Source organism: Cannabis sativa, chromosome X (genome assembly GCF_029168945.1).
Source record: "Cannabis sativa cultivar Pink pepper isolate KNU-18-1 chromosome X, ASM2916894v1, whole genome shotgun sequence".
NCBI lineage: Eukaryota > Viridiplantae > Streptophyta > Magnoliopsida > Rosales > Cannabaceae > Cannabis > Cannabis sativa.
In genome coordinates, this window is record NC_083610.1 from 83,831,826 (window position 1) to 83,854,385 (window position 22,560).

At 32.6% G+C, this 22,560-nt stretch overlaps 4 protein-coding genes across 4 annotated transcripts; all 4 read right to left on the minus strand.

Annotated features, from left to right (window-relative positions):
- Positions 1-1,527: 1,527 nt before the first annotated feature.
- LOC115701253 (BEL1-like homeodomain protein 11) lies at positions 1,528-4,482 on the minus strand. Its single transcript, XM_030629004.2, has 4 exons — positions 2,706-4,482; positions 2,250-2,629; positions 2,033-2,093; positions 1,528-1,931 (listed from the first exon to the last, which is right to left on the minus strand). The coding sequence occupies exons 1-4, from the start codon at positions 3,585-3,587 to the stop codon at positions 1,776-1,778; spliced, it is 1,479 nt and encodes a 492-aa protein (XP_030484864.1). The 5' UTR covers positions 3,588-4,482; the 3' UTR covers positions 1,528-1,775.
- Positions 4,483-6,820: 2,338 nt separating this feature from the next.
- LOC115701243 (BEL1-like homeodomain protein 3) lies at positions 6,821-10,918 on the minus strand. Its single transcript, XM_030628993.2, has 5 exons — positions 10,206-10,918; positions 8,844-9,848; positions 8,098-8,465; positions 7,926-7,986; positions 6,821-7,769 (listed from the first exon to the last, which is right to left on the minus strand). The coding sequence occupies exons 2-5, from the start codon at positions 9,735-9,737 to the stop codon at positions 7,152-7,154; spliced, it is 1,941 nt and encodes a 646-aa protein (XP_030484853.2). The 5' UTR covers positions 9,738-9,848; positions 10,206-10,918; the 3' UTR covers positions 6,821-7,151.
- A 1,303-nt stretch (positions 10,919-12,221) lies between these two features.
- LOC115696760 (uncharacterized) lies at positions 12,222-15,128 on the minus strand. The gene is made up of 2 exons (XM_030623647.1): positions 14,744-15,128; positions 12,222-12,826 (listed from the first exon to the last, which is right to left on the minus strand). Exons 1-2 carry the CDS (start codon positions 15,126-15,128, stop codon positions 12,222-12,224), a joined length of 990 nt encoding a protein of 329 aa, XP_030479507.1.
- A 102-nt stretch (positions 15,129-15,230) lies between these two features.
- LOC115696763 (uncharacterized) lies at positions 15,231-18,184 on the minus strand. Its single transcript, XM_030623651.2, has 10 exons — positions 17,773-18,184; positions 17,355-17,577; positions 17,009-17,246; positions 16,580-16,921; positions 16,402-16,534; positions 16,161-16,302; positions 15,971-16,055; positions 15,736-15,801; positions 15,568-15,679; positions 15,231-15,478 (listed from the first exon to the last, which is right to left on the minus strand). Exons 1-10 carry the CDS (start codon positions 18,182-18,184, stop codon positions 15,231-15,233), a joined length of 2,001 nt encoding a protein of 666 aa, XP_030479511.2.
- Positions 18,185-22,560: the final 4,376 nt, after the last annotated feature.

Here is a 22,560-nt window from a genome sequence, read left to right on the forward strand (position 1 = left end):
CTGAAAGTTTTTCAGGAGTTCCAATAATATTCAAATCATCAACATAAATAGTAATGATAATAAACTTAAAACTTGAACTTTTTATAAAAATAAATGGGCAAATAGGATCATTTATATATCCTTCCTTTAATAAATATTCACTAAGTTAGTTGTACCACATGCGTCCTGATTGTTTTAATCCATACAATAATCTTTGTAATTTAATTAAGCACATTTCTAAATTGCTTGAATTATATGCATCAGGCATCTTAAATCATTTAGGGATCTTCATGTAAATATTACTATCTAGTGATCCATATAAATAAGATATGACTACATCTATTAATCGCATATCAAGTTTTTCACTCACAACTAGGCTAACTAAATATCTTAATGTTATTGCATCCACCACAGGAAAATATGTCTCTTCATAATCAATACATGGTCTTTGAAAAAAATCTTGTGCTACAAGTCTTGCTTTGTATCTCACAACTTTATTTTTCTCATTTCTTTTACATATACATACCCATTTATATCCAACGAGTTTCACACCTTCAGGTGTTTGGACTATGAGTCCAATTACTTTGTGTTAGCAAGTGAATTCAATTTTACTTGAATTCTATTTTAGCTAATCTTTTCTATTTTGACATTCTTTGATAGATTTAAGTTCAAGATCCTCATTTTCATCTATAATTTCTAGTGCTACATTATAAGCAAAAATATTATCGATAATTACTTTGAGCCGGTCCCGTTCTTTTCCTGTATTGATATAATTTATTGAAATCTCATTATTTCTAATATTTTTAGGTACCTGAATCTCTTCAAGAGATTTGTTTATGTAAATATCTTCCTCGAAATTTCCAGCCTCTTTATTAGGGTCATCTTTATTATTTGCTCATTTTCTTTTTTGAGAGGCCCAACCATTAAGGTTCTTCTTAATCTAAAAAACTATTAAAGTTTTTTAGATTTTATTTACAGAAAATACGATTTTTTGATGTATTTTTATGTTGTACTCTTGTTATTTTGTTGTTGATTTTTTGTTATTTGTATGTTGTTTTAGTGTTGTTTTCCTCTTAATTTCATGTATTATTTTTTTGTTATTTTCTTGTGTTTTTATAAAATACCGTAAAAATATAAAAAAGAAGAAAAAAAAACTTTAAACATAAAATGTAAATTTTTTTACCAAAAATAACAATTTATGTAATTTTTTAAAATAATAGCCACCAAAACTAGACCCATATATATTATTTGTATGAATCTTATCGATATTTTTACTTATAAGCAAAAATAAAAATTTAATATTAATACATTTTCCCGTAAAGAAAGACAACAAGTTCAAATAAAAAAAAAAATTGAAGCTTCAAGAAATTGTTTAGACAAAAACGTATTCAAAGACTTAAATGTAGCATTTAAAAATATAGGTCCAAAATGTAAGCAATTCTAAACTATCCAACTTAATTCTTGGTGAAAATGATAGGCATTGGTTGGCATACAGCTCTAAAGGAATATATAAATATATATATTTATATATATATTAATTTATATGAATAATTGCAGAGAAAATGGCTAAACTCCAATAATGCTTTCATGGATTGCCCAGAAATTTCTATTAGTTAAGTAAAAAAAACTTTCCCATTCTTTTTTTGGGATTCATTGATTGACACGATAACTTCAAGTTGCAACACTAACTGAGCCCCACATAATTCATGATGAATTTGAGCACTTGTTTCTTCCTATTCTACCCTTGCCATTGTCATTGGCATGGTCCTATCATATCATTTCTTTAGAGCTAGCCTTCAGTCCTCTTCATGGTCTGTGACACCTTCCCCTGCCATGGATCCCCCAGCAAATGGATTTGAATCTTCTGAAGAATCTCCAAACTCTTCTTTGTACATTTCTTCTATCATTGGCTTCCAAAGCCTCACTCGAGCGTTTATGAACCAATTTGAAACCTTTTATTAGAAAAGGACACTTGATTAGACATTTGACAATTGACAGTAATATAACAAAACAAAAACTTATTTTTATATTTTAGAGGGCTTTCATTCATTACTTGGTTTTTGGAGAGGCCTGTTTGTGATGCCAACATTAGTTTTTCAGAATCATTTGGATAACTGTCACAACCAACCACCACAGAGTGAGAAAAAAATAAAAATAAAAAACTTGATATCAAACCAGAGAAAGAAAAAAAAAAGTTATATCACTAAAATAAATAAATGATATGGGTTTTGGCCATTAAAACTAAAGTTTCTAACTTTGAAGCTCCTTACGGGTGAAGAAAGTGTTCAAATAGCCAAGCTCTAAGGATTGCCACAGAGGTCTCTGGTAGACCTCTGATGGGTCTCCAAGCTTGGCGTTGGTTTTGAATCATTCCAAGATGTTGAAGAGGGATTCGATTATTTCTCGTCTCTCTATCGAACAGGCTGAGCTGAGATAGGCCTGTACTGATTTTAGGCAAATCGTGTGATAATTTTCGTTTCTCAACATTAATGCGCGAAACAACGGCGTCCCTTAAGCTACAAAAATGCCTAGACATGGCTTGAAGTGCTAAAGCTGTATAAGACTTGGCTGCTTCTGAACCTGCAATCATCTCAAACGCACCCATGATTTCCTCCATTTGATGGTAGTATTTCTCATATCTTCCCTCCACCTGAAAATGATAATAACAAAAAATAAGCTACGTATGTTTTAATTAAGAACAACAAAACAAGTTGAAGATAACTAACATCTTCCAACAATGAGATGAGCTTTGTCATTTTGAGTTGGGATTCTTGTTTCTCGGGGGATACAACTCCACTATTGCAGAACTCAGCTCTTAGTTCAGAAGAAAGGCTTAAACCTCTCCCTCCCCCTCTTCGATTCCCACGAAGTAACTTGTCAACATATTTTTCATTGCTCATTTCGACTGCTTTCCCACCAACATTGACAATCTCATCCAAAAGGGACTGTGTAGGTTTTAAATATCTAGAGTGGGAAATAACAGTGGATAAAGTATCAGCCCCATACAACGTCGAATAAGATCGATTCAACGATGCCGAAGAGGAAGCTATTGAGCTTCCTGAAAAAGGGTAGTTGTCGTTTACATGTTCCAAGCCTGGAGGATTACACGCTTCTCGAACTTGTTCTTCTCCAGAAACCATATAAGCTGGGGTTAAGAGATCTGAGTTAAACGACCTCTGCCTGTATTCCACAGAAGGAACAACCATGTGAGAACCGAGAGATAGAGAAAGCCTCTGGCTCTGGCTCTGGCTCTGGCTGTTATGGCTCTGGGCATGGTAGTTGTTGTCGTTTGATGCACCAAGAAGATCCATTAAACGCCTGGTGTGACTGAGCTGAGAATCGTCTGTCGTGGGTGGAGCTTGGACGAGGTCCATTGATCTAGACATTCTTTCCCCAACCCCAAGTGATTGTATACCTGGTATAATTCCAAGATGAGGAGGTGGGTATGTTATGCTGTGACCTCTATAGTTGGAACCATAAGCATTAAAATGTTGGTTCTGGAATTGGGTTTGAGTGGTAATTATGGGATCAGATATGAGAAATTGGTGTACGATATTATTTGTGTCTGGATGTGGATGTGGATGTGGGGGTGAGTCTTGTGAGACCATCGCTGTAACCAGAAACCTGAAAGCTCAATGCCTTGAATTTATATAAATATATATATATGTATATTTATATAAAACCGAGTTGTCTATATCAAAGGTCTGAAGGAAAGTAAATGCAACTTTGATTCGAAAACCGAGTTTGAGAATCTAATGATACATCCGTATCTATATCTAAGGACCAGAAGCAAAAAAGAAGAAGAAGAAGAAGAAGAAAAAAACCCAAGTACTAAAAACCAGACACTACTGCGATGAGAAGGCTCTCACAATTTTCACATGTTTTCTGGGTTTTGAAGCAATAATTGGGTAGAACCACGCTTTAAAAGAAGCTGATAAAAGGTTTGGTTTTACATTTACTGGTAGTAGAGACGTGATTGTGAGTAGTAGAAGTTGTGTAACCAAATACAAGGCCATGATAAGATAAAAAACTTTGGTCCAAAAGGGAGAGAAACTAAAAGAGTATTTGTCATGAGACGTAGTTAGAATCCAGAGCTGAGTGCTGATTCAATATGGTGCGAAAAAGAAAAAAAAAACGAATTCTCATAATTTAAAGTTTTTTTCTTTTTTTTTTCTCTTTCTCCAACTGAGAATCTAAAAGTGTAAGAACTGAGTATAGAGCGAACCCCGTTAAATATTCCATTCATTGGAGAGAGAGAGAGAGACCTTTAATTTGTCAAAATGCATAAATAAAAAATATATAAAATAAAAAAGTTAACAAGGACAGGACCGAAAGAGCAGAAAACAAGACAAACTGATGTGTTTAATATTTAATAATTAGACTAAGCTTATCTTACTCTAATCCCTGATTGGTAGTGTAGGGGAATTATCAAAGTCCAAGAGTGAGAGATTTTCTTATTGAGAGAGAGAGAGAGCTACCAAAAGCAATAGTTCTTTTTTATTTTTTATTTTTTTTTAAAAAAGAAAAACTTTAAAGTCTCTTTCTTTTGGAGCATGGCTACAGTGTACGCACATTTATACAAAAATAAAATAATAAAATTTGCTAATAAATAGAGTTTTATTATATTTGAATTTAATGTGGTGTGACCGTGTGTGTGTTTATAACTTTAGTAGTCTTCATATTTACAAAGATATTGACCAGTATTGAATTCTATGCACTACAAATGCTTAAAATTCAAACTTGATGGCAATAAAAGCTCTCATTATTTACTCATTTCTAAAGTCACACTAAATCATTAAAGTAAATGACAAAAGAAACAGCAAGACGCCAATCTTTTTTATTTATTTTTAATATAGTAAAAATAAACCCTATATGTATATATATATATAGTCCCCCCTTCCTTCCTCCCCACTTCTATATCTTATCTCAGCAGCAGGTCTAAATCTAAGCTGTCCAAAGCTGCAAATCCTGAAGACATAGACTTCTGCTAGTTCTTTAAAGAAGCAAAGCTAATTGGGCAAGATAAAACGCAAAATACACTTGTCTAAAGAAAAAAAAAATGGTCCTAGAGTTGTCTGAGTGCTGTAAAATTACAAGAAGCAAAAGCATCAAACCCCCTCCAGTTTATAGTGCCAGCAGTTACATTTCTTTGGGATACTCAAAAAGTACTAATAAGCTCAAAACAGTGAAAATGTTGGTTATCTAACTCAGGGTGAGAGGTGAAAGGGAAATCCCTTTTCAACATGTTAAAATGTCCTTTTGTTCAACTGTATATATGGTCTGTAAAAAGAGCTTTTAAAAAAAAAAAGTGTTGGCCATCTTATGTAATATACACACTCCCAGTGCAGTTCTAGGAACTGTCAGCTTGATAGTCGATCTGTACACACATATTAAGAATATTAACCTTTTTTTTCCCCTAAGTCTCTTTGGTAATCAATCATAGATATTATATAGATTAAAACAAGAAAAATATATACAGAGATGGTGAGAAGACACTGAATTCAGTTCATAAATCTAATTTCAAATAAAAATGGGTTCTTGTGCTGAGAAAGAGATAGATTGGTGTGCTGAAGAGACTGATTCTGGGTTGGTCTTTTTGGATGCTTTAGTAATGATTGCCATCTTTGTTCCTTTGGCCTCCTACAGTTGTCACTCTCTGTTCCGTAACTTTGTTATTTAATAAGACCGAAAAGGCCCACCTCCTTCATAGATTAAAGTTGTCTGCCGTTTTCTGAAACGATCTCAGTAATTTCAATTGGAAACTTTCTGCCAGAATTTGGTCTCGTTCTCGTGAATATATAATATATATTAGATAGTGCTTTGGGATAACCGCTAGTCTCTATCTCTATTATCTCTATCTATTATCACTTTCTCATCCCAATAATAATAATAGTATTTAATATAAATAACTCGAATTTCTTTTTTTGTTAATTATTTTGTGGTTTAAGAACAGCAAAAAAAAAAAAAAAAGGTCGATTGCTTTTAAGAACCCTTCCATTATGGACAGACTATGCTGTAACATAACAAGAGTTCCCTACTGAACCGTGGTACAATTCTGAAGGCAGGATAATAAAGGTTTGAAAGGATGACAAAGTAAACCTTGAGAGCAACAGAAAGTATATGGAATCTGGTGTGTGCAATATATATATATAATTTTTATAAATTTATTAGACTCAAATAATGAATAACAAAAACACATCAAAGATAATGGTCCCTCCTCCTCCATGCATGTATATAGTCGAAACATACTTACATACATTATGTTATATGAATTATTTTTTTTCCTTTCCTTTAAAATTCAAATCGTAAAGTATGGAGTTGGTAGTGAACAGATTATAATATGTGAAAGAATTGAAGAACTATTCTTAAAGTAAAATGTATATAGTGACAACTGAGCAGCATGCTATAATATAGTGACTATTGCCAAACAGCGACCAAACAAGAAACTGGCAAAAAAAGAAAATATGGCCACTGAGAGACGCGTTATAAGATGCTAATAAGTTAGTATTATTTAATGGTTCTTCAAGGCCCAAAAAGAAACACTACGATTCTTCTTGGCAGCAAAAAAAGATGACGCAGAACAAGCTAACCAATAAGATGAAGTAAATACAGAAGAATTGGAATCTAGTTGATCACGTTTAGAGCCAAAAAAAAAATTATAAGGCGAAAGTTTGAATCTTCTTTCTCGTGACCGAAAAAAAAGTAAGAAAGAAAGAAATAAATGTGATGCCAAAAACGTTAAAGAAATTAAAACAATTCATAAAGTGGCAGATAAGTATGGAACTATTTGTTTCACATACATATATTTCAAAAATATGATACATTATGTCACACTTGAAAGTACAGAGTATTGCTATACAAAATTACTATTTCAATGAACAGATACATTTGTTTATTATTCATGGTACCATTACAAAATCACTCTACATTAAATTTGTATGTATCTACATGATATCTCCTATCTGTATTGCCCAACATATTTTGTTTTTCCAGCTCTCTAACCAATGAAACACAGGGTTAAAAAAAAAAGGAAAAAAAAAAGACAAAGACCGAAAGTAACAGCACATGATTATTATTATTATTTTTTTTTTCATATTCTTATATATAATTTTTTTTTTTTTTGGGTTTCCAACTTTCCACAATCTGAACGTTAGAGGCTAAATTATGATTATTTAATTTTTTAGATGACACACTACAAAATCATGCAACAGGTGAGGGTTGCTGCTGAACCTGCGTCGTTCCTGCTGCTCTGTTTCCAGGCAATGATAATCCAGAGAAGCTTGCGAAGCTGACTCGTCATCACCCCTCATATTATGGGACCCGCCCAACGTGGAAAATCCTTCACTTTCACAGTGGCGCAACTCCAAAGCCAGCGACACGTGGCGATCGTTGCGAACTACGATGCTGCTCAACTCTGATATATCATCATACGACGCCTGGTTCTGGTGGTTCTGGTTGGTGGTGGTATTAACAGTAGTACTTGTACGGACAGCTTCGTCCTCCTCCAGATAAAAGCCAGCGTTATTATCGACTGGTGACTTTGTCGTTTCAGAGTCCGTGACGTTAGTTTCGTGACGCAAACGACGATTCTGATGAGTTTCAAGAGGATTCAAGTACTCTCCCCTGATCTTATCCTCCTCACACGAAGAATCAACTCTTCCTCCTCCTCCTCCTCCTCCTTCTCCTCCTTCTTTGGAGTTCATCTCCAAATCGTTGAACTCTTCCTTGTACATTTCTTCAACCATGGGCTTCCAAAGCCGTACTCTCGCATTGATAAACCAGTTCGCCACCTAATATCATAACACGCACACATACATATATATAATAACTCTCTAATTATTGTCCCATTGATCCAAAAAGAAAAGGGTCTACTTCTTTTTCTTTTTTCTTTTTCTCTCTCTCTCTTGTAATAATAATAGTAATAATAATAATAAAAGAGTTCTTACTTGCTTTGTGGTCAACCCTGTTTGCTTTGCTAGGACAACTTTCTCTGATTCTTTGGGATAACTGTTGAAACATCAAAAGTAAAGGGAAAAAACTCAAAAGAGTTAGACACGAATCAAAATGATTTAAGAGAGAGAAAAAAAAAAGTACTGGTGGCAGAGAGTAATGATGTACGGATGAAGGAAATGCTCGAAAAGCCAGGCACGGAGGATGGAAACAGAGGTTTCTGGAAGACCTCTCTGGGGTCTCCAAGCATGTCGCATGGCGGCAAGCTGATTAAACCCCCTCTGTTGTCTGAGCTTTAAGTCAACATAGCGGAGACGAGGTATAGCTGTGTTTTGACAATTGTCTTGTTCCCCGAGCCTTCTTTGGATGGCTTGGATTTGGCCACTTATCCCATCTCGCAAGCACCGGAAATGGCGTGAGATTGTTTTCTGGGCTAGTGAAGTGTATGGTTCCGCTGCCCCACGCCCGGCCACATTGTCCAAAAACGACACCACGGTTTGCATTTGGTTATAATATTGCTTGTATTTTCTGTCTATCTACAAAATTAGCATAATAACAATGATCAAAAGCCCAACAACAACAAAACGAGAAAAAAGGTAAAAAAAAAATTACAAAAAAAAAAAAAAAAGAAAACAGAGAAAAATAAAGTCTATAGCTTTTATCAATACCACTTTTTATTATTTTCCCGACTTTCCCCTTATATAATATCTGTTTGATCCAATGCTGCATCCACTTTTTTAGTGGTAATTATTGGATATGAACCCACAATTGAATATGCAACAAATGAAAAAACAGTCTATATTGTCTACTACTGTTGAAGACATTATTGCAAAAATCTCACAAAGAAAAAACAAACATGAATATTTTTTTTCTTCTTTTAGTACGATAAAAATAAACTTAAAAGTTGTACTTACATCGTCCAACATGGACATGAGTTTGCTCTTCTTGCTCTGCAAGTCTTGTTGTTCCGTTTGAGATAGCTCACAAGAGGAGTTAGCGGTTGATTCACTGGGATCTGCGGATTGAGTGTTGGATTTCAAATCGCTTTCTTTAAGACCATGATCGGATCCAATCCCCTGAAACTTATGGTTATTCTGGTTTTTGTTCAAAGCCTTTCGAACATTCACCACTTCATCAAGCAATTCCTGTACAGCCTTGAGGTACTTGAAGTTCAACCCATTATTGTTATTATTATTATTGAAACCATATGATGGTTGATCATATTGATCATGATATCTTTCACTCTGATGCATTATTTGATTCCCAAAACACTCCGTTTTGATTGAATTATTGTTGTTGATTCCCAAAAACCCAGATGCCATAATATTGAAGCTCTCAACGTTTTGTTGGTTGGTTCCCAATCCCATTCCCATATTATTACTTGTTAGACAAGTACCCATATGATCAGAAGAAAGACTGGGATTTGATGAATAATGGTACTGGTTATCATGAAGAAAAGAAGTCAAAGAAACTGGAGACTCATGAATCTGTTTCCCTAAGCTGAGAGATAAGCCCTGACCTTGGTAATGAAGATTATTATTCTGATGATCAGCCAAAGAATCACCATTCAGTACTGAGTCGGTGGCTATAGTTGGAATAAACATCATTTCGTTTCTCCCTTGAGATGAGTCAACGCAGTAATTTGAAGAGCCATGAAAACTCATCGAGAATGGTTCAGTAGGTGAAGTACTTTGGTTCAAAGATGTAACAAATGCTTCGTGATCATTCTCATGATAAGCTGCTGTGGTAGTACTACTCGCCAAGTCACATTTTTTATTCAAGCTTTGATTGGGGACATAAGTAGCCATAATTGGATTCTAATATTGATATCTGTATGTATCAATTAATGAAGAAACTCCTCCGAAATTTAGTTTGATGTAGTCGTAGTGCTCTTCACGATTATTAATTGGCATCCATATCTACATCATATATATATACCAATATTAAGTAAAATAATGATAATAACAACTATAAAAATATAATATTATCCCAGAACGGCAACAACCTTGACCTTAGAAGGCAATCAAAGAAAGTTTTTCAAAAATAATAAGTAATATACTTATAACCCAGATTGTCAACTTAATTAGAATTATTATTATTGTTGTTATTCCTATAAGAAAATAGTAGAAAGCGTATACAGTTAATAATTGATCCAAATCAATTCGAAAACCATAAACCCAGATATTGCTTATTCTCGATCAAATATCAGAATCAGTACAAAGTTAATTACGAAAAGCAGAAATTAAAATAACACAAACTCAATTTAAAGTTTATACCTGCAAACTCCAAGAACAATATTAATCAAATGATCATGGTGTGCGTCTTTAATTATAGTGGGAAGAAGAAAAGATCAAACCTTGTGCCCCAAAGAAAAAGTATTATGATTCCAAAAGTCGGCCAATACAAACTCCCTTATCCCTTACCTAAAAGGGAGACAGAGAAAAAAGAAAAGAAAACTAATAATCGCAAAGACCAAAAGATGTATACAGATACAGTCCCAAACAAAAATCAACCTCCTTATCATTGGAACAACGGCACCAACTCAAACAATAATAATAATAATATATAATTATCAATAATTTTGACAATTTTAATAGCTACAGCAGTACCAACCACAATATAATATTTAAAATACTCCAGTTTGTTTAATTACATAAAAAAAATAAATAAATAAAAATTAAAAGAAATAAATTGTTTAGCAAGAATATTTCTTCTTCTGCAATGCTTGTAAGTTTTACACGTGTGAGAAACTCAAAGACACGCCTTAAACGCGCTAGAATGTTCTTCTTCTTCTACTACTATTACTATACATTATTTTTCAATTAATAATAATAACACAAATAAAAATAAAAGAAAGGGTTCAACGAATATTGTCTGGTGGTGGTGGTGGTTGTTTGCTTAAGAGGGTTCAAACCCTAACCACCAGTTGGTGGACCTATAACTCTCCCCCTTAAACCTTCTTTTAACGCATAATATTTGAGACACTCTGAAGCATCTACAAACTTTCTCTATTCATTATTTTTCTATTCAATTTAATCCAAAAACTAAAGAAAATAATTATTATCATAATAATAATGTTATTGTTAGGCCTTATTAAATATATAGAGTATACAGTATAATCAATGTATCATATTCATACATACATACATATGGTGAGTAGATGTGAGTGACGAACGAGTTGATAATTGTAGATACATTAATTATTATGTAAATTAATTTTATTATTATTTTTTTGCTAAAATTTATGTAAATTAATTTAACTCATCATGATTCATGATGATGAAGTCATATATGACGGCTGTGCCTGTGCCCAAAAATCTAGCTAATTTTATATTTGTCGTGTGGAAATATTTGAACCTAATAAATCGAAGAAAGAAAATTATAGATATATATAAAATATAATAAATATGTATAGTTAATTTTTTTTTAGCTCACAAGCCACACCGACGACTTTGAAGTAATAACGAAGTTAAATTAATAATAATAACATTAAATATATTTTAAAATCAAGAAGGAAATTTATTTGCTTTAAATAATATTATTTTGAGTATAAAGGTTGCTAATTCACTCGGTTTGGGGCTACTAGCTACACATTATTATTGGTCCAAACTAATTAATGATATGGTGATTTATTTATTTATATATATATAGAATGAACTTGTGTTTCATTTTTCGTTATACGTCACATTAGCGTAATTCCCTCTTGTTTAACTACCTACTGCTACTACTACTACTTGTAAATTAATTAAAAATGCATGATTATGTGTTTTATTTTTCGGTTGAATTTTACATCGAATTAATGAAAAAAAAAAAATAGACGCTTTCAGTACCAAATTAATATATCATGCCAAATTTTAAATTAGATTTTTTTTTTAATAAAAATCATAAGATTTATTAATTAATAAATTCGTTCAAAATAATAGAACGCACTTCAAAAGAATAGTCCTCCAGTTGAAGCATACGAACTGTCGAGAAACAAGAGTCTCTTGCCAAGCAATGAGCCAACTTATTTGTAGATCGTTTTACAAAACACAAATCAACAAAAGACAAAGCCAAAAGTAAATTTCGAACATCTTGAACAATAAGACCAAACTGTGAAGGCATAAAAATACTGCTCTGAATCGCTTGGACACACACCAAGCTATCTGTTTCCAACATGACTCTATCCAACGAATGAGTTGCAATCCAACTCAACGCTTCTTTAATGCCTATTATCTCAGCAATTTCGGGTTGATCACAACCAATCTTCGCCTTCTTGAATGCTTCTACCATAGCACCATGATGATTCCGAGCTACACAACCCATGCCAAAGCGCCCCTCTTGTTCAAATAACCCCCATCAATATTAATTTTGCTCTTGTTTATCTCAGGTGAAATCCAACGCTCAAGATTTCGCCCCCCATCATGCAGCGGAGACAACGAAAGACCCTTCCTTCCTTGAGCAAATTTATACTGATCAAGCAAGTTTCTAGCTGATACAACAATATTTGATGCAAACCAACTCTTCTTCTGCCAAACAAATTCATTCCGAGGGCGCCAAATAGCCCAACTCACCACAGCCACTTCCTCCATTTCACCTTCGCGCCCTCTGCCGAAGATCCCCAACAGCCAGTTGCTCAATGTTGTAGCCCCAGTCCCGACGTCGATCATGTTGCGACTCCAAGAAGCTTTAGGAAACTCACACTCCACCAACGTATGTTGAACGGTTTTTACATGAGCGTTACACGGCGGACAGTCAGCATTGACGGGAACATGACGTTTTTGGAGCTGAAAATAAGTTGGAAGCACACCCGAAGCAGCCCTCCATAAGAAGTTACTGATCTTAGGAGGTATTTGTAACGACCAAAAGCGCTTCCAAAAATCATTATTGGCATCACGGCACCATGCACCTTTAGATTCTTGCAAGAATTTATAAGCACTTTAACCGAATAATTCCCACAAATCTCAAGTCTCCAACTCCATGTTGGGTTTTATGCCCTAAATAAAACTCATTTCAATATAATCAGATTTACTTATTAATAAAGATCAGAAATAACATTTTATGTTGCATGGTTCACATGATTTATTTCATGATTATATATACATAATGTACGAATTCTATTTAAGTCCAGAACATATGAATTTGTTAATGATTATAGTGTTGTCAGCACAGTGGAGTATAATCTTAATTATATGTTCGAAAGTTTATTCCCTGATTTGTCAGTACACTGGATTTAGACTGGCATGGTATAATCAGCGATAGGTATTCTTACACCTTGGATAAGTGTTATGTCCTTTCCAGGGCATTGGCAAAGTTTATCAGTATCGGATGTACGGAGTATACATCGGAAGGGACCGATATTGAACTTTGATTAGATATATTAAAATTTACCGTAATATCTATTCAATTCAATATCACCCGTTGATCCTAGATCAAATGATCTTAATCCTGATATGGTTAGGTTCGATCTCAAGAGTATTATACATGTTCTTTGATTTGTTAGTTAAGCCTACTTTTGGGTCAGGGTGATACGTACATTTTGGAAACATGATAGTATAATTGAGTGGGAGCGCTAACATAAATATGGAGTCTATAACTACTATAGGAATTTAGAAGTGAAACGATGATATCCTTCGAGCTTGGCTAAACAGAGATAAATGGTGGAGATCTCATTTCACTTCGCTGAAATATCATTTATACGGAGCTAAGTGTTTTAAGGATAAAATTCATTGAAGGTGTAACGGTAACTTAGTGCCTATTCAATGTAGATTATCTATTAGAGGGTCATTGATCAAATTAGGATTATAACAATGGATAACTAATGATGTATCTATATCGTGGAACATATAGAGCGTTCTATATGACTGAGAGTGCAATTTCAAGTTCTAAGTGTGGATTCAATAAGGAAATAATAAGTTAGGGAATTTACTTGGTAAATTCGGTTCGACTTATTGGAAGCTCGGTTATATAGGCCCATGGTCCCCATACTAGTTGAGACCATACTGCTTGTAAGACTCAGTTAATTGATTTTAATTAATCAATTATAATTCTAAAGTTAGACTATGTCTACTTTGTGAATTTTCACTAAGCAAGGGCGAAATTGTAAAGAAAAGAGATTCTAGGTTTATTTATTAATTAAGAGACTTTATATGTCTAATTAATAAATATATTAAATGACAATATTATTTAATAATTAATTTTTAGTTATTAAATAATTAGAATTGGCATTTAAATGGTTGAATTTGAAAATTAGCGTTTTTGAGAAAAAGAGATGCAGAAATGATAAAACAGCAAAATTGCATAAGTGAGGCCCATTATCCAAAGCCCATGGCCGGTCACTCTTATAGGCTTTTATCATTTATTTTTTCATTATTTTAAAGCTAGGTGGTTACCTATAAATAGGTAGTGATGGCTTCAAGAAAAAGATGATGCATCTCATTCCTTCAGAGAAAATCTTCTAGCCGCCACCTTCTCTCTTCTTTTCTTCTTCAATTTCGAAATCCTTGAGTGATAGAGTAGTGCCCACACATATCAAGTGGTATCTCAATCATAGTGTGTAAGACTGTAGGAGATTCCAAACAACAAGAAGGAGAATCAACATCAAAGAAGGAGAGAAAGAGATCCAGGTTCAGATCTTGGTGATGCTCTGCTACAGAAAGGAATCAAGGGCTAGAGATCTGAACGGAAGGAGTCATTATATTCCGCTGCACCCAATGTAAGGTTTCCTAAACTTTATATGTGTTTATTTCATTGTTTTAGAATTCATATTAGGATGTTAATGAAACATACATGGTAGTAAATCTAGATCCTGGTAAAATATTTCCAACACTCCAACCATCATTTAAGGCCGAATCACTAAGCTGAATGGACAAAATAAGATCTTGATCACGGGAAACAAACAAGTCTCTCACAACATCCTCATCCCAAGCGCGAGTGTCAACTTGAAAGAGGCAGCTGACTGATTTGTTCACAAGAGCAGGGTGCCTTGTAATGACATAGCTGTTAGAACTATGTGGAAGCCAAGGATCTGCAAGAATGGATACATTTTCCCCATTAACGATTGTTCTTTGAGCACATGAATGTACTAGATCTTTAGCTTTAAGAATACTTCGCCAGATGAAACTAGGATTATCTCCCAATTCAGTAGAAAACAAGTTTCCATGAGCATAATATTTTTCCTTATAGATCCTACTAACCAAAGAATCATCATTAACCAACATCTGCCAATATTATTTCTCTAGAAGAGCCAAATTAAAGTCTCTCAAGGTTCGGAAACCCAGTCCTCCTGCATGTTTATGACGACACAACTGCTCCTAGCTCATTCAATTAATACCTTTACCACTGCTCGAATTTGAATGCCACCGAAACTTAGCCATAAGCCGCTCTAACTCCTTACAAGTGTCTAAAGGCAAGAGAAATACACTCATAGCATAATTCGGCAATGCTTGAGCAATAGATTTCAGCAATACCTCCTTTCCCGCACGAGACAAAATATGCCCTTCCCAACCTTGAATTCTCTTTCGAAGCTTATCCTTAAGAAAGCCAAGGATAGCATTCTTATTCCTCCCAACTGAACAAGGAAGGCCTATATATAATAGTCATTTTCATCTGCCTCATAAATTTCTAGCATAGCACAGATTGAATCCTGCACCTCACTACCAGTATTATTTCTATAAAACACAGAAGACTTAGTGAAATTAATTCTTTGTCCCGAAGCCACCTCATAAGTACGCAACAGGTCCTTCACATTGTACGCTTCATCCTCAGTGGCCTTACAATAAATATAGCTATCATCAACAAAGAGCATATGAGAGATTACCGGCGCACCTTGAGCAATTTTACATCCCTTGAGTAAACTACTTTATTCATAACTACGCAAAAAACTAGAGAAACCTTCAGCACAAAGAATAAACAAATATGGTGATAAAGGATCACCTTGACGTAATCATCTTTGAGCAACAATGGGCCCCAACTCCTTCCCTCCGTGTTAAATGGTATAGGAAACAGAAGAAACACATTGAATAACTAAGTTAATCCAACGACCATTAAAACCCATCATTACCATCATAGCACAGAGGTAACCCCACTCAAGCTTATCATACACTTTGCTAACATCAAGTTTAAGTGCCATATAACCATCCCTCCCTCTTCATTTTATCTTTAAATGATGCATAATCTCATAGGCAATCATGATGTTATCTAAGATTAATCGGCCTTGTCAAAATGCACTTTGAGTATCGGATATGACAGACAGCATAACACTCTTGAGTCTATTACCAACCACTTTGGACACAATCTTGTACAACACATTACATAAAGCAATTGGTCTTAAATTCCCCATATCCATAGGCTGCTTCTTCTTAGGAATTAAGACCAAAATGGTTTTGTTAAGATCTATAGGAAGAAACCCATTATGAAAAAATTGCTAGACCATATTAATAATATCATCTTTAACAATCGCCCAACACTTCTGAAAAAAGCCAGGGGTCATACCGTCGGGCCCTTGGGATTTATCCGGATGCATCTGGAATAAAGCTTTACAAACCTCCTCGTCTGAAACCGGTAATAACAACTCGGTATTTTTCTGCGATGATACACGAGTTTGCACAATGCTTGTGACATCTCTCTAATCGGTTTAAGAAGATAAAAAAAGTTCGTTGAAATAAGAAACCATAAGTTGGTCCAAACCACTATCCCAGTCAACCCACGCACCAGGATGGTCCTTAAGTTTTGCCACAAAATTATTTCTTCGTCTTGTAGTTGCAGAAGCATAAACATATTTGTTATTATTGTCTCCTTCTTGCAACCATAATTTCTTTGATCTTTGACGCCAGAAAACTTCCCTTTGCACATAACTTTGAACCAAATTTCTCTTTGGTTGTTTGTAATTGGCAACGGATACTTCATCTCGACCCAATTTCCACCTTTGCAGCTCATTTTTACACTTTTTCAATCTTTCTTTAAAGTTCCCAGTAACCTCCTTACCCCAATCGGCCAGCTTTTCCCCGCAAAACTAAATTTTATACATCACGTCATCAGCCCCACAAATCTCCCAACTATCTTTAACAATCTGATAACAAAGAGGTACCCTCAACCATACATTTTCAAACCGAAATTGCTTCACAAAATTGTGGCCAGTAGTAGGAACCATGACCATAAGAATCAGAGTATGGTCTGAAGTTGAAATTTCAAGATTATGGAGCTTAACAGAAGTGAACATGTTCAACCAAGCAAGATTAGCTAGCCCCCTATCCAAACGCACTTTGATCCAATGATTAGTACCCCTCCCACGCTCCCAAGTAAACGGATAACTACATAACTCCATGTCTTGAAGTCCACTATCAACCAAAGACTGTTGAAAACCTTAGATTAAAAAATCAGGGTACCTATTACCGCCCCTTTTGTCATCATGAGATAAAACATTGTTAAGATCACCCATCACACACCATGGTAGATTAGACCGATTAGCAAGAGTACGTAACAGATTCCAAGTAGAAGCACGCCTACTCCTATTCGGTTCCCCATACACACCAGTGAAACGCCATTCCTGCACACCTTCAGAAGCAACTCTCACATCTATATAAGCATCAGAAAATCCAAGCAAAGACACTTCATCCTCAATTTTCCATAATAACGCAAAACCTCCACTCCTACCATTGACATCTATGACTAATCATGCCATCAAATCCCAACGTCACACGCACTATCTCCATTTGAGAATGATTGGATAGAGTCTCACAGAGAAACACAATACTGGGCTTCTTTTAGATCACAAGATCCTTAAGGAATTGTAAAGTCCATGGTTTCCCAAGCCTATAGAAATTCCAAGATAAAATATTCATAATGGTTGGTGGGTCTGGACACCAGTACCCACCAAACTCAAGTTCTTTGAACCATTTACCTCTTGACCCGTTGCCACATCACCCCTCACATGGGCCCCATCAATATCTTCCATAGTCGTTCTTCTCCTCTTCGTATCAAGAACCAAATGACAAGCCTCCTCATTGATATCATTAGATATTTTGTTATTCTGAGCAGCTGATAAAATATCTTTCACAACTATAGGATTCCCATTAACAACCTTTGATGAACCTATCCCTGCCTCACGTTGAGCCGAAGTTTCCTCCACTATCATCGACCCTGACCCCAACACACCACGATTCCCCTCAACCATTGCCATCGTCGACCGAGACACCTCACCATGACCCATAGTTTTTACTGCAGAAACATCGTCCATGGCAGCATTAAACTGCTTAAGCCATTTAGCTCCGATCATGTGGTTATTATGTATAGGTCTCACTCACATCCATTCCCCATACAACTTGATTATCTGACCCTCTCCAACCTCGAAATGCCGTGGACAAAAACTTTCGGAATGCCCCATAATTCTACAAATAAAACAGAAAAGTGAGTAGATGTTCATACTTAAAGTTAGTCCAGAATTCGATCCCAACAGTCTTAATAATAATCAGTAGCTATTAATAATAATCTGTACAATTCAAAGATCGATCTAAGGAGGCAAAAATACAAACTTTTAAATTAATATTGCTCTCATACTATGATAAATTCAACCACCACTAAACATCTCACTTCTCACAACAAAATAAGATGATGGCTAGGATACCAAAGCAAGCAAAAATATAGTTAGAAAATGCCTGATCTACAATTGCGAAAACATAGGACATTTTTAACATATATTGTAATTCAATGGTGATTATTCAATTTAGTAATATCTTCACAAAACACCAAAACATCTTATCATTCTCTAAGAAAATTAAAGGAGCAAAAATATATCACACGTATGCATATAAAAATGAATTTGCTTTCTAATAATCAATTAAAATGGAAAGAATATATAGATTTAGTAAGAGTATTTCTGATCACAATAATTGGAAACTTAAATCCCATGTTAAACTTAAATCAAGTAAGATGAAAAGATACATGCATATTGTTCTCATGCCCCATTTCTTAATCCAATGGGGGAGGCATAGATGAATAATTCTTCATAAGGATCACACAAAGTCCTTTGTCGGAGGATGAGTCATCTCCAATCTAATCAACGAAAAATATTACAGGGACTTCTACAGCTGTTATCGCACAAGATAGGCAGAATGGGGCTTCTCAACAACGGTAGATATGGGAGATGAATCAACATAACTTAACAACAACGTCATAATGGGGCTTCTCGGCAGTGGAAGAATGGGGAGATTAGTGTAGATAGCTAGATTGACATAGCAATGGAGGAGATAGAAGAAGATTAATCGTAAAGGGAAGCCTTCTATTTTTTAGCCTTTAATTTTTTATTTTTTTAAAGGTTAATCGTCGTTTATTTCTAAAAAAACGTTAAAAAGTTGTTAAATCAACAAATGTCGTTGAATAACTAACTATTTTATATATAAAGATATTAAAACAATTTCTTCATAATATAATTTTATATCATTGTTATTTTCTTAGTTATTTAGGTGCTAATAAAGTTTAGTTATTATATTAGAAAATTTACACATTATACTTAAAAATAGATTTTTTTTTTTTTATTTTTACGAATATTTTTTATTTATATTTTTACAGTTTTATTTTGTTTTAACGTTTCATGTTATCGCAATATTATAATATATTTTCCCCACTTGTAAACAAGGATTTCATTTAGAACAACGTGTAAACAATGACCTGTGGCTGTAACAAAAAAAAAGGTCCCAAAACATGTGAAAAAAAACTTAAAATTTCATCAAAATGTAAATTTTTTATTATTTTTTAGTATTTTTGAAATAATCCTTATTATATATTTTTGAAGGTGTTGATTTTTTATTTGGGCTTTCTTTGATTACTCAGAGACTTCATAAATAAGTTTTATTTTCAATAATAAATATTCTGAATTTTTTTCCTTTCTAAATATTGTATTAATTCGTTTGTTAATTTTATTTATGTTTTTAGGTGTTTTATGAAGTTTTTTGTGAATGTGAATGAGCGGACCCGCTAGTTATTGTTAAGGGTTAATTTCACAAATACACAAAAACAACAAAAAAACAACAAAAATACGGTTTCACAGAATTTTAAATATTTTTACGATTTTTTTGATTTTATTTACATAAAATACGGTCTTTTTATGTTGAAATTTTGTTCATTTGTTGTTAATTTTTTGTTATATGTATGTTATTTTTTGTTGTTTTTTTGTTGTTATTTTGATGTTATTTTCATGTTACTTTTATGTTGTTTTCTTGTTGATTTTATGTTGTTTTCGTGTTATTTTTTAGAAAACCGTAAAAATGTAAAAAAATATTCTTTGAACGTAAAAATGTAAATATTTTACAAAAAATGGTGCCTTATGTAATTATTTCTATTGTTAATATGATTTTAAGAATAAGTTGAAAACTACATTTTTTTATTACACACTAACCAAATATAACTCTAAAATAATTTTAATTGATAAATACCCTCTTTTATAATCAAAGTACCAAATATAACCTCACAAAACTTATTAAAATTAGACTTCCTAATGTACATAATGGGAATATAATTTATAAAAGTGGGTATTAATTAAAGAGTAGTAAAAAGAAGGTAAAAATTAAAATATGAAACAAAAAATGAGTATAGAGTGTAATTTCCTTATTTTTTAAGTTAATTTTTTTTTCAAATATGGCTGGCATTTTTTTTTTTGGGCCTTTATTTGGCTAAACAATTAGCTACCATTGATAGTTAATGTCTACGTTATGAATTCTCAAAGTAATTCTAATCACCCTTCATAAAAAAAAACAAAAAATAAAAAAGTAAAACAAAAACAAAAAAAACCTTGCTACTAACTTTGTGAAAGAAAAAAAAATGTACCTCGATGACCCTTTCCCTTTTTTATTATTATTATGGAAAGTCATCAACCTACTTAAAGCATATCCATGTTTCTATATATAATAGATGTATACATTTCCCCTTAGCTCAATATTTTATTTACATGTAGTTATTTAAGTTATACCTTTTCATCACTAACAATTACAAAAGCTTATGTTTCTATGAATATGGGAAGAGCGTATATAATTTCATTTCATTTTATTTTTATTGTTACGTAAAAACAGAAAGAAGAAGAAGAGAAAAAGTGTTTGCTTGATCAGTATAGTGATTTGTGGATCTTCTTAGGCCCATTGTAAACCCATTATTCATTTGGGTATCAGAATGCCCTCGGCCCATCATTACGGATCAAGCCTGCCAAGTCTTAAGGCTTATTTACAAAAATAATTGACATTATTTTTTAGGGATTATTTCATAAATAAAAAAAATAACAAAAAAATTTATAAAAATACGGTTTTACGGAATTTTAAATATTTTTACGATTTTTTTGATTTTATTTACAAAAAATGCGGTATTTTTATGTTGTACTGTTATTAATTTGTTGTCAATTTTTTATTATTTGTATATTATTTTTTATTATTATTTTGATGTTATTAAATATTATTTTTATATTACTTTTATATAGTTTTCTTGTTGTTTTCGTATTATTTCTATGAAAAATCGTAAAAATGTAAAAAATAAAAAAATTAAACATAAGAATGTAATTTTTTTTTTACAAAAAATAGCGTCTTATGTAATTATCCCTATTTTTTATATATAAATATATGGGTGACTACTTAATGGTTACATTTTTATTGTAACCATCATGGTTACATTTTTCTTTTACCTATTATAGCATGTAACCAATAGGTTAAACTTCTTTTTTTAGAATCAATTAATTATAACTAATTATTTTCTTAAAATAATTAATTAAATATTTAACAAGACATTTTTTAGCAATTAATAATTATAATGAACTTTTTTTTTTTATATAAATCCCTACTATAATTATTTTAATAGTTAAGACATTTAGTTATAATATTTACAATGAAGTTTTATTTTATTTTTTTTTCTTACAAAAATTAGACTTCTTTTTATACAAATTAGAATTCTCTCCTTGTATTTTTAAATGATATTAAATTATTTTTATATAACTAGAAGAACTAAGTATGAGTTTTTTTTTATTCGAGTTTGAGGTTGTTTCGTTTTCTGGGAGAGCTTGACTTTTTTTTTTGACTCTGGTTTAATTTTTTGAGTAAATGACTCCTTATCAAAAAAAAAAATGAAGGAGTTTAGCTATTTTATTTGAAAAATACATTCAACATATTTCACTTTTTAATTTTTAATATTTTAATAAAAAAAAACTAAATAATTAAGTGTAATAATTTTAAATTAAAGTTATAAGTATAATTAAATTTTAATTATGAAATTATATGTGTATAATTTTAAATTATAAAGAATTTTGTTATAAAAATGTTAGTAATTTAAGGGTAAAAAAAATTGTTAAAAGACCCTTATTTAATAATAAAATTCAAAAAATTAATTAATAATTAGAATTAATTTAATTTTAAAATATAATTAATCTTCATTAAAGTTATAAGGAAATTAATTATTAGGTGACTATTAGGTTATAAGTTAATTATTAATTATTTTTATTTAATTTTTAAATTAATCATAACCATTTAATAGTAATTTAATGGCTAAAAAAATATAACTATGATGGTTACATATTTAATGTAACCATTGAAACCTCTCCATAAGTATATTTATGGGATTTTAGTATTTCTAAACCATGATCAACATTATTTCTTCTAATACTAGACAAATTTACTTCCA

Excerpts from the sequence above, each read along its gene's own strand:
- LOC115701253 (XM_030629004.2), bottom strand. The coding sequence starts at position 3,587 with ATGGTCTCACAAGACTCACCCCCACATCCACATCCACATCCAGACACA. Across the intron at positions 2,630-2,705 it reads TCATCTCATTGTTGGAAGAT|GTGGAGGGAAGATATGAGAA; the intron begins GTTAGTTATCTT and ends TATCATTTTCAG. Across the intron at positions 1,932-2,032 it reads CAGGCCTCTCCAAAAACCAA|GTTTCAAATTGGTTCATAAA; the intron begins GTAATGAATGAA and ends TTCTAATAAAAG.
- LOC115701243 (XM_030628993.2), bottom strand. The coding sequence starts at position 9,737 with ATGGCTACTTATGTCCCCAATCAAAGCTTGAATAAAAAATGTGACTTG. Across the intron at positions 8,466-8,843 it reads TCATGTCCATGTTGGACGAT|ATAGACAGAAAATACAAGCA; the intron begins GTAAGTACAACT and ends CTAATTTTGTAG. Across the intron at positions 7,987-8,097 it reads TTCGAGCATTTCCTTCATCC|TTATCCCAAAGAATCAGAGA; the intron begins GTACATCATTAC and ends ATGTTTCAACAG.
- LOC115696760 (XM_030623647.1), bottom strand. The coding sequence starts at position 15,128 with ATGTTGGTTAATGATGATTCTTTGGTTAGTAGGATCTATAAGGAAAAA. Across the intron at positions 12,827-14,743 it reads TGATTCGGCCTTAAATGATG|AATCTAAAGGTGCATGGTGC; the intron begins GTTGGAGTGTTG and ends AATTCTTGCAAG.
- LOC115696763 (XM_030623651.2), bottom strand. The coding sequence starts at position 18,184 with ATGATCGGAGCTAAATGGCTTAAGCAGTTTAATGCTGCCATGGACGAT. Across the intron at positions 17,247-17,354 it reads AATCGGTCTAATCTACCATG|TGGACTTCAAGACATGGAGT; the intron begins GTGTGTGATGGG and ends TTTGGTTGATAG. Across the intron at positions 15,802-15,970 it reads GTTACCTCTGTGCTATGATG|GTTTCTCTAGTTTTTTGCGT; the intron begins GTAATGATGGGT and ends TTTGTGCTGAAG.